At 39.8% G+C, this 20235-nt stretch overlaps 1 protein-coding gene across 3 annotated transcripts in view; it reads right to left on the reverse strand.

The window, feature by feature from the left end:
• Nucleotides 1-6183: 6183 nt before the first annotated feature.
• The window catches only part of SMURF2 (SMAD specific E3 ubiquitin protein ligase 2), a 125011-nt gene continuing 110959 nt past the window's right edge, over nt 6184-20235 (reverse strand). For all 3 annotated transcript variants that reach the window (XM_039476856.2, XM_039476855.2, XM_074388857.1), the window contains 7 exons: nt 19426-19540; nt 17641-17819; nt 16622-16759; nt 13399-13519; nt 8812-9013; nt 7154-7229; nt 6184-6777 (listed from right to left, as the gene is read on the reverse strand). In XM_039476856.2, coding sequence (XP_039332790.1) covers nt 6678-6777; nt 7154-7229; nt 8812-9013; nt 13399-13519; nt 16622-16759; nt 17641-17819; nt 19426-19540 — 931 coding nt within the window. In that variant the 3' untranslated portion in view covers nt 6184-6677. The remainder of the gene's footprint in view (nt 6778-7153; nt 7230-8811; nt 9014-13398; nt 13520-16621; nt 16760-17640; nt 17820-19425; nt 19541-20235) is intronic.

Here is a 20235-nt window from a genome sequence, read left to right on the forward strand (position 1 = left end):
CCTGCCTCAGCCTCCCAAAGTGCTGGGATTACAGGCATGAGCCACCGTGCGCTGTGTAGGCTTTTCATAACATGGCTAGAAGATGAGAATATGCAGTATGGCAGCCAGATGCGGTGGCATGTGGTGGCTCACGCCTGTAATCCCAGCACTTTGTGAGCCAAGGTGTGCAGATCACTTGAGGTCAGGAGTTTGAGACCAGCAGCCTGGCCAACATGGTGAAACCCCATCTCTACTAAAAATACAAAAATTAGCTGGGCATGGTGGTGCACGCCCTGTAATCCCAACTACTTGGGAGACTGAGGCACGAGAATTGCTTGAACCTGGAAGGTGGACGTTGCAGTGAGCTGAGATGGTGTCACTGCACTCTAGTCTGGGTGGTGGAACAAGACTATGTTAAAAAAAAAAAAAAAGCATTAGGAAAATTAGAAACATCTTAGGTTCCCTTGCCTATCCCATGGACTGCAGCATGGCATGGTGGTGCCCACCTGTAGTAGTCCCAGCTACTTGTGAGGCTGACACAGGAGGATCTACATGAGCCCAGAGTTGGAGGCTACAGTGCACCATGACTATGCCTGTGAAATAGCTACTGTACTCCAGCCTGGACAACACTGTGAGACCCTGCCTCTTAAAAAAATCAAAAAAACAAAAACAAAAAAACACCCAAGGCTGGGATTCAGTGCCTTTCTGTGGTAGGTTATTTACTCATGTGCTCCCATCATGACTGACTGCTTTGCTGTAGAGAAACTGAGTTTTAAATACTTAAGTTTGAACTTGGCCTACAGTGAAACACAGGCTAGAAGCATTACTTTGGAAGTTCATTTCCTAACCACCATGCAAAGCTATATGGCTAGCAGCTAGTACAGAGCCTGGCATCTAGTAGCAGCACAGTAAATACTTGTTGAATGAACAGAGGACAAATCACATTTAGGGCAGACACCTTTTAAATGAGATTTAACTTTAAAATCTGGTCTATGGCTGGTGCGGTGGCTCACGCCTGTAATCCCAGCACTTTTTTTTTTTTTTTTTGAGACAGAGTTTCACTCTTATTACCCAGGCTGGAGTGCAATGGCACGATCTCGGCTCACCGCAACCTCCGCCTCCTGGGTTCAGGCAATTCTCCTGCCTCAGCCTCCTGAGTAGCTGGGATTACAGGCACGCGCCACCATGCCCAGCTAATTTTTTGTATTTTTAGTAGAGACGGGGTTTCACCATGTTGACCAGGATGGTCTCGATCTCTTGACCTCGTGATCCACCCGCCTCGGCCTCCCAAAGTGCTGGGATTACAGGCTTGAGCCACCACGCCCGGCCCCAGCACTTTTTTAGGAGGCCAAGGCAGGCAGATCACAAGAGGTCAGGAGATCGAGACCATCCTGGTCAACATGGTGAAACCCCAGCTCTACAAAAAAATATAATAATTAGCTGAGTGTGGTGGCATGTGCCTGTAATCCCAGCTGCTCAGGAGGCTGAGGCAGGAGAATCACTTTAACCAGGGAGTTGGTAGGTTACAGTGAGCTGAGATCGTGCCACTGCACTCCAGCCTGGCAACAAAGTGAAACTCCATCTCAAAAAAAAAAAAAATCTGGTCTGTCTAGTTTGCTAAAAGTGTTAACATAGCAATGTTACACTTTTCCTAAGTAATTACCTCCTCTATCCTGTTACTAGGATCTTGTTCTGTTGTATATATCCTATTGTATACACATATATTGTAAATACATGGGATATAAAATACAAATCAATACAGTGGGTAACATGGTTAACCTTCATTACAATGGAGGGACACTTTTCAGGTTAAACTTCCAATCATTAGTCAAACTTTTGGATAATTTGTAGACTATTATACTAAAAAAGATAAAAATTGTTTTTGACCATGATTGTACCACTGTACTCCCAGATTGGAGTACAGCTCACTGCAGCCTAGGCCGCCAGGGCTCAAATGATCCCCCCATCTCAGCCCCACCTGCAGTAGCTGGGATCAGGCACATGCCACTAGGTCCAGCTGGTTTCTGTATTGTTTATGGAGATGGGGTTTAGCCATGTTGCCCAGGGAGGTCTCAAGCTAGGCTTCTGAGATTCACCTGTCTCAGCTTCCCAAAGTGCTAGGATTACAGGTGCAAGCCACAGCAGGCCTAAAAATCTTTTCCCCCCCCCCCCCCCCCCCCAGGCTGGAGTGCAGTGGCATGATCTCAGCTCACTTCAACCTCCACCTCCCGGGTTCAAGTGATTCTCCTGCCTCAGCCTCCCAAGTAGCTGGGATTACTGGCGCACGCCACCATGCCTGGCTAATTTTTTATTTTTAGTAGAGGCAGGGTTTTACCGTGTTGACCAGGCTGGTCTCGAACTCCTGACCTTTTAATCCACCCACCTCAGCCTCCCAGCAATTACAGGCAGGAGCCACCACGCCTGGCCCAAAATCTTTAATGTACTAAAACTTTACAAATTTTAAATAAAACTAGTAAACATAGTACTGAAGGACAAAGTAAAACAAAAAACAAACATTTCAAGAGAATATAAAAAAAACAGCATGCTCACTTTTTGAACACTGCTACTACTTACACATTTCCCAGGTGTTCCTTCTGTCGTATCCTTGCTGTGTAGAGATTTACATAGACCATATTCATTCCTTTTCCATCCATGGAGTTAGCCGGACTTTAGAGTAGTGAACTATAAACCTTAAAATCCACAGCTTCTAGAAAAAATTTGAGAATTTTACTGCACAATACCAAGGTAGGGCTGGCAAATATGAGCCCCTATCATAGCCCTGCCCTCCAGAGCAGAGATGGTTTTATAACAAAGGTGGTCGCAGACTGGTGACAGGACCAAGACGCTCTTCCCCACTAACCCCTGACCACCCTCGGAAATCCATGTATGCATAGCCCCCAACAGCTACTGCCAACTGAGCAGTCACCCGCTGGAGAAAACGGGCACCTTCCATGCTCTGCCTGGAGACAGGAGGCCTGAGCTCTGCAACATTACGGAGGCATCAACTAAGGATGGCATGTGTTCCTGAACTTTTCATTTTGTGACTCATGCCACCCTCCATAGAGCCAATCAAATGTTTTCAAAACAACTAATTACAAACTCAGTATTCTTTAAAAATGTTGATGCTGTGACAGTGCAAACAGCATTGATTTTATTGCTCAACTTCGGCATGGGCACATACATAGTTAATTTTCAAAAACCATTTATACAGATGTTATCGATAAAGCTCATGTAACAAATGAGTGAAAATACAAAGGATATCAAAGCTAAAACACTCTGTAATAAATACAAATACAATGAAAATGATAAAACTTTGTTTTTTAAAGTCAGTTTGAGAGAAGGAATAATATTACATAAAGTGAACTAATTACATCTAAAAATAAAACAACCCAGCATTTGGAACAATCATCATCCTAACATAATGTTAAATACCACAAACGGCACCCGTTGACTGTATGCTTAAAACAAGCAGAAGGAGCTGCTCTACCAAACTAAGGATGGCTAGAACACCCTCTAACTCCGGACAATGCATCTGTCCAATGCACTGGAAGTTCAAAGCCCAGATTTAGTGTTGCAAAGTAAAGTGAATTACATTGTATTTGGAAGAAGAGAATCTTGTGCTCCAGGCTATAAATACACAAAAGAAGAAAGGCTTGGTAAAAACCCATTCAGGGCAACAAACTGTGCAAAACAAAATGTACACTATACACAGCACTATTTAAAACCTACACCAAGATACAAGGCCCTTGGAGACAAAACTCACCTCTCTGTACTGCCTGTGAGCTCTACAAAGTAATCTCTGTTCATAACTAAGCATTCATGATGGAAAGGCAAGAGTATGAAAACAGATACCACATATCTAAATAATACAGCTAGAAGGAAGAGAAGAAAAAGCCAGTTAAGAGGGACATGGAAATAAATATTCACATTAAGCATGAGGTGCAAGTCCACGGTTCAATGACACATTGGGGGGTTTTGCTTAGCATCTATTTGGAAGTAAATGGGTAATGTAACTTTGAAATAGAAATTAAATCATGTTTTTATATGTGTTGGTGATATCACAGACTGTTATAGAGAATAATTTAATTTTTTGGGGGGACAGTCTCACTCTTGTTGCCCAGGCTGGAGTGCAATGGTGCGATCTCGGCTCACTGCAAGCTCTGCCTCTGGGATTCAAGCAATTCTCCTGCCTCAGCCGCCCAAGTAGCTGGAATTACAGGAGTGTGCCACTACACCCAGCTAATTTCGTGTTTTTAGTAGACATGGGGTTTCACCATGTTGGCAAGGCTGGTCTTGAACTCCTGACCCTCAGGTGATCAACCTGCCTTAGCCTCCCACAGTGCTGAGATTACAGGCTTGAGTCACCGAGCCCGGCCAATTTTTTTTTTAAAAAGCTCTATTAAATCATTAGTATAAAGTTTAAAAGGCACTCAAAAAGCAATGGTATTTGCCTGCTTTATAAAATGGTATATTAAAATAAGTGATAGTAGCATTTCATTATTACTGCATCCCTGTCAATTATGATATCTATAAAGTATCCATTATGTACTTATTTTTTACTGAAAGACTTTAGAAGTAGGCACAATTATAAACTGCACTAGTGCTTTAATATAAAAGCAAGATGGGCCTGCAACCAATAAGGTAGTAGCATGACAGCTGAAAATTACTGATTATCAAAGAACACAGACACCACTTCCATACATTTCAAAATGTTCTTCAGTACTCAGAATGCAATGTAAAAAAACTAAATTGAGAGGAAAAAGGTAGGCATAAGCATATTATCACTGCACAGTTATAACTATGACTAGCTTACTTGTGACAATTGATTTGGCCAAATGAAACACATTGAAATACTTTACTACGTAAGTAGTTCTCGACTTTTTTAAAGCAGCAAAATCTCCCCTTCTTTTATCCCACCCATTCCTCCCTGCTTTGCTGCACCCCATGAAAGCTTACTTGAAATTTCAATATATAGAAAAAAACGAACTGTTCTGGGTAAAGGGCTGGGAATATGGAGCCTGAGGCCCCTGCTCGAATACCAGCTAGGCCTGCCCCCTTGCTCCCTCTCTCTGCCCCTCTTCTCTGCAACCATCACTCCTGAGGCACCCCTGAGGAACCGTTTGGCTCCAAGAACACAGACTGAAACCCACTCAATCACAGAACACAGAAGAACAATTTACTTGATAACTTTAAATTCTGCAGCTTAATTATCTCGTTAAAAATTTGCTTATTTCTTCACCTGGAAAAAGAAAAAAAAATTGCTTATTTCACATCAATTTTGTAAAAAAAAAAAAAAAAAACCAAATAGAGCATATTTTTGATGGTTGAATTTAAAAATCCACCTATGATTTCAGATTCTTTCACTCCCTCTCCCCAGAGTTTTGGTTGCTTCTGGATCATACAACATGCCACACACCTTGAAAGCTAAATCTGGACATTTCAAAATCAGATGCAGATCTTCAACACCAAGGGAAGTAGGATTCCCTTACTTCCAAAATGAGCTCTTCAGTTTCAAAGTAATTTGTATCATAGAGTTAGAATCACTGTTTCTTTAGTAATCACATCCCCGTACTACTGCCCCCTCAACCCCACTTCATTCTGTTAAGTAAAAGCTGGATTTTCTAAGCGTATTAATAATCTTTAGAGCAAAATTCTTCCTTTTTCATAGTTTTAGCCAATTAAAATTATGAGGAGTTAACACTTTAGGATGGTTTTGTGAATGGAAACTTACACTGTAATTAAAATACAATATAAATTAGGTGCACTTGTCAGAGGCTTTGGTTTACAGAAATAGTATATATAAAGATATGCTGACCCAGCAAAATAATGAAAATCCCATCCCATCCACATGCTCTGAGAAGCTATAAAAATGCAGTATTTTAAGATTAAAAGTAAGTCAAAAATACCTAATCATATCAATTCAAGATAAAAACATTAGGGTTTTTTTAAAAGTCTCTTAAAAACAGGGAGCCCCTGAACACATTTTATTGTAGTAAATAAATGACTAAGTTTAGACTAAATGGCTGCATTAGGAATTTGACAACCAAAATTATATAGCTGTATTCCAGGAAATTCTTTCTTGAAAATTGTAAAAAAGACCCACTTACACTAGGTTGGAACATATAATGCAAAATATAATGCTCTGCTATAGAAAAACAAACATGTAAAATGGCTTAATTTCTTAAAGATGATTCTTTTAGCCAATTGTTTACAAAGGTAGAATAATTCAAAATAATTTTATTTTTTTTACAAAGAGCAAGTACAGGAGCTATTCAAAATCATGTATTCAATCAAAATGAAATGTGACTTGTACCGACTGCTGAAGTTGTCTTGATGTTTGAGAGACTTGAAATCTGAAGCGATTTGAATAGATCACCTTTTATAAAAATAGTAGTAGTCTTTAAGTGTAGAATACTGCCTAACTCTGGAAATGTAGGAAAAGTCAGCATTCTTTAGGTTCAAGATACTAAGTTTAAATAGCAGCTGAATGTGGCCTCATGGCAAAGCATAAAGACCCTTTTTTTTTTCCTTGAAAAGGAATTTCAAAATTGTCCTTTCCCCTCACAGTGTCCTAGAAATTAAAAAAAAAAGGGGGGGGGGATGTTTTCCTGTATTTCAGCATTCTTTGAAATTCTGCTGAAAGGAGGCTGTCAGTCAGGGTTGTATAAATAGAGTCCTGGGTAAATCCTTGAAGCTCATCATTCCACAGCAAATCCACATGTTTCTTCAATGGCTGTTAGCAGCTTTTCATAGAGCTTTTCATAGCTTTCATAGGGCGGAATGTCTATTCGATTGAAGCTGTGAATAAGCAAATCAAATTTTATACAGTTCATTCAAAGTAAGTAAACTGGCCTAGCAAGTGTATACCAACATAGCCATATCACTCTGTGTCACACAGAAAACTAAAAAGTTGTATTTCTCTAGCAATCATGTTCACTTTTAATGGTATAAAAAAGAAAAAAAAAGTTGTTATTTCTCTAAAACAGAGATGACCACTTTTGGGTTTTCCTATCAATTTGCAAATAATCTTAACTTTTAAGTCACTTAAACAAGTTGTTTATCATTCCTCTTAAAGGCCCATTTACTAGTAAGTACAATAAATAAAAAGTCAAATCTGTTTGGAACTGAAACCTATGTACATGGAATGGGGAATACAGCTACAAAAATACCTTACCAAGTGTGGGCTTTCGGCAGGTTGTTAGTGCAGGCATCAATCTGGTGTATGGTGAAGAGTCTTGGGCCTGCAGCACCTGAAAATGAAAGAAACTGGGTCAAATCACTGCAGGTGCATGCATTAGTCTCCAAAAATCTTAGAAAAAACTGGTACAGCCGGGCGCGGTGGCTCAAACCTGTAATCCCAGCACTTTGGGTGGCCGAGGCGGGTGGATCACGAGGTCAAGAGATCGAGACCATCCTGGTCAACATGGTGAAACCCCGTCTCTACTAAAAATACAAAAAAATTAGCTGGGCATGGTGGCGCGTGCCTGTAATCCCAGCTACTCAGGAGGCTGAGGCAGGAGAATTGCTTGAACCCAGGAGGCGGAGGTTGCGGTGAGCCGAGATCGCGCCATTGCACTCCAGCCTGGGTAACAAGAGCGAAACTCCGTCTCAAAAAAAAAAAAAAAAAAAGAAAAGAAAAAGAAAAAACTGGTACATAAACCACAGGGTGAAGGGATAGAGGAATGCTGATAAATCTATACTACCAAAGGGCAACAGGAAAAGAATCTGGGTTTTGAAAGCCAGAATTAATCTTGGATGTAAGGCTTAGATTCCTTAATATATTAGTATTTCCATTTGAGAAAAAATTCAGGATTGAAATCCCTTTCCCAATTTCTATCTTTTATAGAAAATCATTATCCCAAAAGCTTGAGAAGAAAAGTAATCAGGCAAATCCAAGGTAAAATACATATGCACACATTCAAAAAGATGAGGAACCTAAATGCAAATTTAGACTTCATGACTCAAACTGGGCTGAGAGCAAAAGAGCAGTCTCTAGAATCCATTTCAGTTTGCACAGACACTCCATACGAATATATGTAGCAGAAATACAACTTTACTTTCTGCGTCTAGGCAGTATGATGATGATGAGCTCTCCTTACAGAGAAGGGCAGCACAACTGAAAGCACACTCTCCTCAGGGATTTCACCGCATGCGCTGTGGGCAGCACTGTCCAATTTTGTACCAGACTCGCTTTGGATGTCCTTACTCATCACCAGCAGCTTTGAAAAGGAAGTGCTTAAGAGGTAAAGGAAGCAAATGCCACCCAGTGAAGTGCCACATTCATTAGCAATATTACCAACTCATCCCAAAGTTAACCAGCTATTCCATGGAAAACCATTCTTAAAAAAGCAATATGGTTGTAAACAACTGGTCCGATGCCATGCAGTAACCGATGCCACACTCTGACCGAAAACATGGTTTCCATGACTCATGCTGCAAAGAATGAAAAAGCAGAGGGGAGAGGCATCCCAGGCAGGTAAAGGTTTCACCAGGTCGAGATGTGAACATGGAAGTGAATAACTTCCCCTACAGTAATGTGCAACAGAATTAAACATAAGGTGACCAGAAAACAAAAGGCAGAGCGTCATCACCAGTGGTCTCTAGCATGTGGCACTCACTACAATCAGAGAAGCCAGAAGAAAAGACTCGGGAGGGGAACAAGAGAAAGGCAGGAGAAGAAGGTACCACAATGTGAGAGTCACAGGTAAGATGTGAAAAGAGAATCTCTAAACACATGGTTTACAAAATATCTACACAGACCCAACACTGACAGTCCCACCCCCAGCCCTTGGCCCACCTGACACCCAGCTTGCCTGTCCCTTGGGCTGTTACCTTGTAATGCTTTGAAGCCCTGCAGAGGCACTCGAGAGGATCCTGTCACAAACTGAAGCAATCGTGCTCGTCGCTCTTCATCAAAAAACTCCACAGCTTTCCAGAACCATTTGACAATGTTGCTATCTGGTGTACAGTGTTTTAACCGGGTGTTTACCTTCCAGTCATTAACATCTATCTTTCCAAGTCCACAAATAATGAGCTGTAAAAACAGTACACAGCAATGAACCTGTGGAAACCATAGCCAGGCCAAAAATTACTCAAAAGAGAAATTTAGATTTGTACTGCTGGCTCCCATTTGGTGGTTCCTAATCAAAGCTGCACATCAGAATCATCTGAAAAGCTTTTCAAATTGACATACCAGGTCCAAGGCTCAGATTTTAATTCAGTGCATCTGGTGTGACAGTTAGGCTCTATATTTTAAAAAGCTCCAGAGGTATCAACTCAGTGCAAACTCCCTCGCCAGGGTCTGAGAACCACTGTTGTGATAGACTTGACCAGGCAGAAAAACTGTGAATGTTTCATAACTTCATAATAAAATTATAATTTTTTTAAATGGACAGAAATTGAGACCCAAAGAATAAATACAGTTTTATGTGCCTTCCTTGGACCTGCATCATATACTAGTTTCAATACCCATCAGCTTCGTTGATTGAGGGCAATTCAGTGTCCTCTGCTGTGATACCGCAGTAACATCTATTTCACCACATCCTGTGGAAGCAACTAATAATGCACAAGAACTTCAGAAATGGGTGTGGAATAGTGATTCATAGAAGTTGCTTAATAATTTTTTTTTTTTAAAGACACAGTTTCACTCTGTTTTCTAGGCTGGCATGCAGTGGCGTGATCTAGGCTTACTGCAACCTCTGCCTCCCGGGTAGCTAGGATTACAAGTGATTCACCTGCTTCAGCCTCCTGAGTAGCTAGGATTATAGGCACGGACCACCATGTCCAGCTAATTTTTGTATTTTTAGTAGAGGCAGGATTCTGCAGCGTTGGCCAGGCTGGTCTCGAATTCCTGACCTCATGATCTGCCAGCCTCAGCTTCCTGAAGTGCTGGCATTATAGGCATGAGCCATCGTGCCCAGCCTACATTTGCTTCATAATCTAAATATTAAAGCACAAAATGCATGAGCACATTGATAGAGACCTCTACTGAACACATCCTGATGGAGAGTCACACAGATGAACTATATCCAAATCATTTTGATACTATTAATACATCTCCCTAGGGTACAAGACTAACTCACATTAATAATTTAACATGTTGGGGCCGGGCGCAGTGGCTCAAACCTGTAATCCCAGCACTTTGGGAGGCCGAGGCGGGTGGATCACGAGGTCAAGAGATCAAGACCATCCTAGTCAACATGGTGAAACACCGTCTCTACTAAAAATACAAAAAATTAGCTGGGCATGGTGGCGCGTGCCTGTAATCCCAGCTACTCAGGAGGCTGAGGCAGGAGAATTGCCTGAACCCAGGAGGTGGAGGCTGCGGTGAGTCGAGATCACGCCATTGCACTCCAGCCTGGGTAACAAGAGCGAAACTCCGTCTCAAATAATAATAATAATAATAATAATCTAACATGTTTACAATAGTGAATTCCATGTATACTACAAAACATAATTTGCAAATCCTAGATTTCATAGAATTAAACCCAGGACTAATATATACAACACTAAAATAAATGTTATACATATCGTCTTTACAAAGTGTAATGGGTAGGGCGTGGTGACTCACACCTGTAATCCCAACACTTTGAGAGGACAAGGCAGGCAGATCACTTGAGGTCAGGAGTTTGAGACCAGCCTGGCCAACATGATGAAACCCTGTATCTACTAAAAATACAAAAAGTTAGTCAGGCATGGTGGTGCACACCTGTAATCCCAGCTACTTGGTGGCTGAGGCATAAGAATCACTTGAACCGGGGAAGTGGAGGTTATAGTGAACTGAGATCCTGTCAGCCTGGGGGACAAAGTGAGATTTTTGTCTCCAAAAAAAAACACACACACAAAAAAGTTAGCCAGGCATGGTAGTGCACAACTGTAGTCCCAGGTACTGGAGAGACTGAGGTGGGAGGATCACTTCAGCATAAGAGTTCAAAACTACAGCGAGTTAGGATCATGCTACCACACTCCAGTCTGGGCAACATACCGAGACTCTTCTCTCAAAAATAAAAAGTTTAATGATTCAGGCCCAGCGCAGTGGCTCATGCCTGTAATCCTAACACTTTGCAGGCCGAAGCAGATGCATTGCCAGAGCTCAGGAGTTTGAGACTAGCCTGGGAAAGATGGTAAAACCCCATCTCTACTAAAAATACAAAAATTAGCCAGATGTGGTGGTGCACATCTGTAGTCTAAGCTACTAGGAAGGCTGAGGCATCAGAATCGCTTGAACCTGGGAGGCAGAGTTTGCAGTAAGCAGAGATTGTGCCACTGCACTCCAGCCTGGGCTACAGAACGAGATTCTGTCTCCACAATAATAAAAAAAAAAAAAAAGTTTCATGACTCATTAGCAGTAGAAACTATATTAAAAATCTTAACCCGGCCGGGCACAGTGGCTCATGCCTGTAATCCCAGCACTTTGGGAGGCCGAGGCAGGTGGATCACGAGGTGAAGAGATCGAGACCACCCTGGTCAACGTGGTGAAACCCCATCTCTACTAAAAATACAAAAAATTAGCCGGACGTGGTAGCACGTGCCTGTAATCCCAGCTACTTGGGAGGCTGAGGCAGGGGAATCGCTTGAACCCAGGAGGCGGAGGTTTGCGGTGAGCCAAGAATGTGCCATTGCATTCCAGCCTGGGCAACAAGAGCGAAACTCCGTCTTAAAAAAAAAAAAAAAAAAAAAAAAAATCTTAACCCTACAAAAAAATAAAATCTTAACCCTACCAAATAAAGTCTCCAAATAATGCTTCTATAGGGTTCTGAAATAAAATCTCCAACGTTTCTACAGGGTTCACTGAACAGGGAAGAGGTTATCCAAAAAGGATATGGGTGTATTCAATGACATGAAAGACACTTCATAAATTCTTTCCTTCAGAGGAACGGCAGTTAGGAGGCCAAATCCTCATTTATTGTATAAAGAGATGAAAGTGCATTATATTTCAACTTTATTGTCATTCCTGCTATGTTCTCCTCCTTCTAACTACTTCCTTCTGGCTATTTCACTGTGAACAATTCAATCACAAAAGGAATGGGGAGAGTATTAAGTCAAACTAACCTTTTTAGATTTGTTTGCTAACAGGTCTATTAACAGATTTAGTTAGAAAGGACACTGAAGGCAGCGAATAAAATCATGTTTCAAATTATTAGTAGACTTCAAATATTTGTGTTCTCCCTAATCACTAAATACATTTGGGACCTTTAATAGAATAAAACCTCATTTTTCTTTTTTTAGTAGTTCAGTAGGAAATTCAGATATATTTGTTAAAGGTCTTAATTATAAAACCAGACCTGAGGTGTTTAAGGGCCAGCTTTAAAACGAAACAAAAAAACTATTAACTGTTTAGTATGGCTGTTAATCTTAAAGACATTTAGACGCCAGGCAAGGTGGCTCATGCCTGTAATCCCAGCACTTCGGAAGGCCAAGTTGGGTGGATCATTTGGGGTCAGGAGTCCTAGACCAGCCTAGCCAACATGGTGAAACCTCATTTCTACTAAAAACAGCCGGGCACGGTGGCATGCGCCTGTAGTTCCTGCTACTTAGGAGGCTGAGACAGGAGAATCACTTGAACCCAGGAGGTGGAGCTGCAGTGAGCTGAAGTTATGCCACTGCACTCCAGCCTGGGCATCTGAGTGAGACTCTGTCTTACACACACACAAAAAGACATTTAGATACAATTTATCCTAGGTGTTTTATTTTCTCCATGATCTTGTCTATCAAATGCTTTCTTGCAAAGCTTACTATAAACCAACTGAGAGTAGCCTTTTATCCAAATAAATTTCAATATGGTAGACTAATCAGGTTTTACTTAACTAGATCAGTAACCACTAAGTAAGGGAATAAATATACATTGGAAGAATGTGCATATAAGACATGAAATCCGTTTAAAATAAGAAAGTACAGGATAGAAAAATAAATTTAAAATGTTCACAATATAAGAGAGATTGCTCACAGCTGGGTGTGGTGGCTCACACCTATAATCCTAGCACTTTCAGAGGCCAAGGCAGGCAGATCACTTGAGCTCAGGAGTTTGAGACCAGCCTGGGCAACATGGCAAAAAATACAAAAAGTTAGCCAGACATGCTGGTGCGTGCTTGCAGTCCCAGCTACTTGGGGGACTGGGGAGAAAGGATCGTTTGAGCCCAGGGAGGTTGAGGCTACAGTGAGCCATGATCGTACCACTGCACCCCACCCTAGGTGACAGACAGAGTGAGACTCTGTCTCAGAAAAAATAAAGAGAGAGAGAGAATATTTACTCGTAGAAATTCCAAAACATGAAAGACTTCTGGTGAATAAGAATTATCAAGCACAGAACCATGAAACTTAGAAAGCACCAGAAATATGACTTTCCTCTAAAACTAGTAACAAAATAATTCCCAATCCTTCCTTATTACACTAGCGATGTTATAATAGAAATGCACTAACCTCTAACTCCTTCTCATCAAATGTCTTCAGCAGATGTTGTGGAATTACTTCATTAAATCCTTTCTGCAGAGCCAGGAATTGAGCCTCAATGCCTCGTAAAAATCTCCAGTTCACATAGAGCCTATAAACATTAGGCAGGGATTTCATATAATCACATACATTTTCAGATCTGGTAATTATTATAAATCTCTACTTTAGCAACATTGCATTTTACAACCATCTAAAATTAACAACTTAGCCTAACGTCTAAAAATAAACTTCAGACTAATGAAGATAGATGAATCTGGAGGTGTGACTGACGCAGTTCAGTGTTGATGAAAAGTGGTAACCTTCTACTAACAAAAGCAGCATCAGTAGAGCAACCCTTCAAATCAGAGAAGCTCCCAGGAAACGATACATCTACCAGAGCTGAGTCTGAAGTTAAAATCTTTATGAAATTTCTTTCTAAACTTAAAGCATATAGGCCAATAACTAGAATAAAGAGCTCATTCACTCAAAAGTGACAATTTTTCTGATTTTACTTGCAAATGTAATTTGAATGTGTTGGGTATTCTGTTTCTATTTGAGGGAGGTCTATAGGAGAAAAGGAGGTAGAGAATCCTCATATCCAAAATGAAAAGAAATAGTAAAAGCCAATAGCAAGCACTTTTTGATTAAATACTCATTGTTCTCTAGAGGCTATAAAAATTCTGGAAGGTGTCATTTTACCAATAAAAAATGCTCTAAACTACATCTATTGTGTAAATTTATGTTTATAAGTGAATTGCTTTTATTTATCTCCCCAAGAAAACCTCTCCATCTCACATTATCACTGAACTTACTCATCTGTCAAATTTGTTAACATTTCCAACCTTCGAGAAATAGTTTTCTATTTTAAGAACTAAGTTACTTAACATTATATCCTTTGGAGGACCATATTTTTGTTTGTTGAGTTAAGGGGACAGCAAAACTGTACAACTGTAAAAGTTTTTCTTTGTAATTTTTTATCTCATACCTATATGAGATAAAGGATTATTACTGTATGTTCTAAACATGACTGAACCCTGGAGAGCAGGATCCAGGGACTAAGACACATGAGCTCTTCCAAAGGAGATAATGCTAAGACTTAGGAAATTCTACTTTGTTCTTTCTTTAATTTTCTTAAGATGGAGTTTTGCTCTGTCGCCCAGGCTGGAGTGCAGTGGTAAAATCTTGGCTCACTGCTACCTCTACCTCCTAGGTTCAAGCAATTCTCATGCCTCAGCCTCCAAAGTAGCTGGGACTACAGGCACCTGCCAACACGCTCGGCTAAGTTTTGTATTTTTAGTAGAGACGGGATTTCACCACGTTGGGCAGACTGGTCTCAAACTCCTGACCTTGAGTGATCTGCTGCCTCAGCCTCCCAAAATTGTGGGATTACAAGCATGAGCCACCACACCCAACCTGTTCTTTCACTTTTTTAAGTAGAAGTGTAATGCATACTTATTATGTATATAACAAAAAAAAATCAAACATTAACTATGGAGACAGTAAAATATGAAAGTCCATTCTTTTACCCTCTCTCTCCTTCCTCCCTATTTCCAGGCTCATCACCTCCACTTCCTCATCCTAGGCAAAAACCTTATTTGGTTGCAGCCTCCTGAACATCTTCAGCATAATTTTTTTTAATGGACTTTGTTCCTACATAATTTTTCTAAGATTTACTTTTCAAATTTGACAGTTTATGCGGTCTTTCTTTTAAATATGCACATACTAATCTGTTTAATATATAATATAATCATTCTTCTCTAAAAACATTTTAATAGTGCGTTTTTTTTTTTACAAGTAGTATGTAATTGACTGTATTTCCCCGTATTTCTTCAAACGTGTATGTTTCTGCAGAAGAGCCCTAAACACTGAGCTGCTAGTTAAAGGGCACATGCTAGTATCACAGAAAAGCTATGCCAGTGTTCATTCCAATCAAATGGACCTCATTTTTAAACTAGGAATAATTTTCGTCAGTAAGATTTGGGAACATAATCTATACAAAAAAGTACAGGATGCAAGTTTCTGTGTACACAAAGTTCAAATTCAAACTCCCAAAACTGATTACCATAGTTCTATGTTTAGAAGACTTTTTACTTCTCATAGGCCAAATTAGCCCAATACATAAAAATGCCTCAATTTTTACTTTATGAAATCTGAAAAACATTTATTTACATTTATCCCTAAACTCACAATGTGCTTGCTCATTTATAAACAGGCTAAATGCTAATAATATACAGCACAAAAGCCCTTCTGAATTCCGACCTGTGGTAGCCACACCACATGTGGGCCCAATGCCCATGTCTCCTGGTATTTACACCTTTGTACAGCTCCTCCTCTATGCTGAAACAGGGCTGGCTTGCTCAGTTTAACCAGAAGTAGACAGCAGAAGTCATACTGGCCAGCACCAGGCTTAGGCCTTAAAAAGATCTAGCCGCAGGGCTGGGTGCAGTGGTTCACACCTGTAATCCCAGCACTTTGGGAGGCTGAGGCGGGTGGATCACGAGGTCAAGAGATCGAGACCATCCTGGTCAACATGGTGAAACCCCGTCTCTACTAAAAATACAAAACATTAGCTGGGCATGGTGGCACATGCCTGTAATTCCGGCTACTCAGGAGGCTGAGGCAGGAGAATTGCCTGAACCCGGGAGGCCGAGGGTGCGGTGAGCTGAGATTGTGCCACTGCACTCCGGCCTGGGTAACGAGAGAAACTCCAACTCAAAAAAAAAAAAAAAAAAAAAAAAAAATAGATCTAGCAGCTTCTGCTTTTGAGCTCTGGAAAGCTGGTCACCCTGTAAGAAGTCTGGCTATCTTGTTGGGAGAGAGAGTAGCCCTGGAGAGAGGAAGTGTTCTTTGATATCATACAGGGAGAGCCAAGGAACTCAGCCAACAATGAGAACTAGAACCCAGACAGTGAATGTAGTCAACAGCCATGCCAGCTATCCCTCAGCCATTTGAGCTATCCTAGTTATGAGTCAAGAGGCCATCTTGGCATTGCAGGCCTAGCTCACATCTTGTCCAACAGCAGTGTGTCATCCATCTTGTTCTTTTGCCCAATTTCCTGACCCTTGGAATTGTGAGAAATAATAAAATGGCTATTTTTTATAAGCCACTAAATTCTGGTGAAGCAGACTTTGTAACACTAAGTAATGCTACCTAAATATTTAAGTTTGTTCATGGTAACATTCTGGAACATTAAGAAAAAAAATTCACTGTTTACCTGACATATTCTTTTTTATTTTCTTCATTAACAGGGATACTTTTGCCATTTGGTTTAAGTTCATGCTGAATAATTTCACCATATGCATTATGTTCAACACAGAAGGTATGGTCCAAAACACCTGTAATATCATTCTCACTGGATAGGAAAAAGGAAAAGATATGTCACTGGGAAACATAAAATGCAGATCCTATAGATACATTAATTGGTGAGACAGATAAAACTAAGATCATTTTTATAGTACGACAAATGTGAGGTCAGATTCAGCTTATGAACTCTTACACTACCACACCACCTAGTTCTTTCTGGAGAGAAAAGTCAAAGAGCTTTTAACCTTCATAAACACAGGAAACATTTAACCTCCTGAGTAATGAGAAAGAGCCCTGGTCAAAGATGGGCCTTTCTAGAACCACCAGCATAAGACAATTTCAGTTATATTTGGCATTCTGAAGAGCCCTACTTGGTACTGTACTCTAAGTGGCCATGTGCCTGTTTATCCCTATTGAGAAAGCTACTGCATACTTAGTAAAAAAAAAAAAAAACAAAAAAACAAAAAAAAAAAAAAAAAAAAACAAAACACTGCCAGTGTATCTTCATAAAAGAATGACCTCTTGCAAAAACAGAATCAGTTCTTAGCTTAAACTCAACAATTAGCTCTTACTCCAAAAGTATGGTTCCAACAATCATCACTTCATTAAAAGCAATGGCAGCAAGAATCTGCTATTCTAATACATGCAGGTTTGGAACAGGATTTGCCTCACATTGAGGAAATCATTATATAAAGTACTTTTAAAAATAGAATATACTAGTTTTTTTTTCCTTTTTAAAGTAGTAACACTAAGGAATTTGAAATGTAGAAAGAAGCTACAGAAAGAGGGAAATCTTATGTGATCCCATCACTTGATAACCACTCAATATTTTCTGTGGAAAATATTAAGTACATCAGTTTTGAAACATGTATTTTTTCTAAAAAGCTCAGGGTTTAACTATAATGAAGAGACAGAAGACTCAATACATACAGTATCCACACTAAACTGTTATGAAGATCTGGATCTACTAACTCCATGTCATCCAAAGTAATTGACTTCCCAAGCAACTGCTTATAAAAAGGCAATGTGAAACCACCATCAATATAATGTCCATGAAACACAGCCATTCCCATTATTCGTCCAACAAAGTGGAAATAGGATAAGTGTTCCTGAAATTGAAAAGAGTATATATACTTGAGTTAGAAACTACTCAGGAAAATTTTAATAAAAATGAAATATTTCAACATTAATTTTTTGAGAGTAAGCATGAAATTTGTACTCTTCAATATTGCCAGGAGGGAGTATTTCTCTAGGGCATGCTCAGGAGTCTCTAGATCACCAGAGAACAACATATTACACAGGGAGGCCCTTCTCATAGGGTCCAGTCATTTTGTCAATTTTATCTCTTAGAAATTAAGTCCAAACTATGGTCTCCCAGCGCTTCATTCAGCTACTTGGAGATCCTTTTCTCTTCCTTTTCTCACCTCCTGCTGAGCCCTTGTTATGAAAAATATCTTTCAATCCTAAACCTCCCTACTTCCTTGGCCTAGCCAGAAATTAAATATCAAAACACCATAGATTTAAGAGAACAGATTTGGTGTCAGACTTGGATTAGAATCATGATTCTGCTAGTCACTGGCACATGGACAAATTTACTCCTGCAGGACTAACTGTCCACATCTGGAAATAACAGAATAACAGTATCTATCTAAAAAAGCATCTCCATGAGGAGTAAAATGAGGTGATGTTTGAAACCCATGGAACTGGACCTGGCATATGTAAGCACCCAATGAGTGTGAGCTATCATCACTACAGTGGCAGCAGTGGGCCCTCCAAACTAGCTTCACCTCAAAATCCTCCCTAAATAATTTCCTGAAAGAAATCTAACATTTCTACCCTGTTTGCATATATTGGTCAGTCATCACTGATTGTTTTGTAAGATGTTTGTATTTTTTAATTCTTTTACCCATTTGCTGAGTAATCTTTTAAGCTCGTCTTTAAACCTTTTTAAGTTTTTCTTTTTTAAAATACACACACATACACACACACACACACACACACTCTCTCTCTCTCTCTCTCTCACCAAAGTTGCATTAAACTATTTCATAACCTTCTTTTCACTTAACACATCATAAACACCACCTTTCCATATCATTAACTATTTTAGTGGCTGTATAGCATGCCCTTGTATGGAAAGACAAAATAATATAAAAACAGTACATTAGTAATAACTGCTAACTTCTGTTGAGTGCTTAATAATGTAGTCGATAGAGTTGTGGAGTTAATAAAATACAGCACTGTGCTAAATGCTTGATGTACAGGGTGCCATCTAATTCTCATAACCCCTCTCCCAGGTACAAACGTATTTATTAGCAATGACAAAACTGAAGTTTACGTCCATGAACTTGCCCTCACAGGTCACAAAGCTAGTAAGTGATGAGACGATGACATGTCTTTCTAATTCCAGAATCTATGACTTTAATCACTTGTATTACTCTGCTTCATGTCATAATTTAATCAGTCTCCCTTCTTGAAGACAAGTGTGTTGTTTTCAGTTGGGAGCTACTATGGAAACAGGGATGTTTACTGTTTAAACTGTAGCATATATCTATAATCATCTGCTTGGGAAAACTTTGTAGAAGAGGAATTGCTGAGTCAAAGGGTACAACTAGGACAAGGACAAAAATTTCTAAATAATAAACTATGTTAACATGTAAAGATGAAAAGCATTATAGGTCACAACTTAATTCACATAATCATAACAACAAATCATACCGGATTAACAGCAGAATCAGGATTGATCTGCAATGTATAGATATCATCTCTTGAATATTGGAAGAGGCCATAGTATGGATTCAACATTTCATGTGACAAGAGATACAACCATTCCCTAGAAAACAAGATAAGACCAAGGAATATTTTTGTTAATGTATATATTTCTGTTAAGATATGCCATTAATTAATCATTTTAGAATTTTTTTTAATCATAAAAGGCAAAAATGCACTAAGCACAGTTATATAAGATCACATTGGAAAAAATCTACCATGCCCAAATAGCAAATAAAAACTCTTATCTCATTACACTGAAGTAACATCTCACTCAAAATTTAGGCAAATTTATTATATTTTAGTCAAAGAGTATAAAAGTATTATCCATCAGTTCAACTACTCATGAGATGATACAGTCTGGTGGTCTGTTACTTTTTATTTATTTATTTATTTTTGAGACAAAGGTTCCTTCTTGTTGTCCAAGCTGGAGTGCAATGGCGTGATCTCAGCTCACTGTAACCTCTACCACCCAGGTTCAAGTAATTCTCCTGCCTCAGCCTCCTGAGAAGCTAGGATTACAGGAGCACGCCACCACACCCAGCTAATTTTTTGAATTTTTAGTAGAAACAGGGTTTCACCATATTAGCCAGGCTGGTCTCAAACTCCTGACATCAGGTGATCCACCTGCCTTGGCCTCCCAAAGTGCCGGGATTATAGGCATGAGCCACCTCACCCAGCCTGGTATGTTACTTTTTTTTTTTTTTTTTTTTTTTTTTTTTTTTGAGACCAAGTTTCGCTCTTGTTACCCAGGCTGGA

The sequence above is a fragment of the Saimiri boliviensis genome, chromosome 17, assembly GCF_048565385.1.
Source record: "Saimiri boliviensis isolate mSaiBol1 chromosome 17, mSaiBol1.pri, whole genome shotgun sequence".
Taxonomy (NCBI): domain Eukaryota; kingdom Metazoa; phylum Chordata; class Mammalia; order Primates; family Cebidae; genus Saimiri; species Saimiri boliviensis.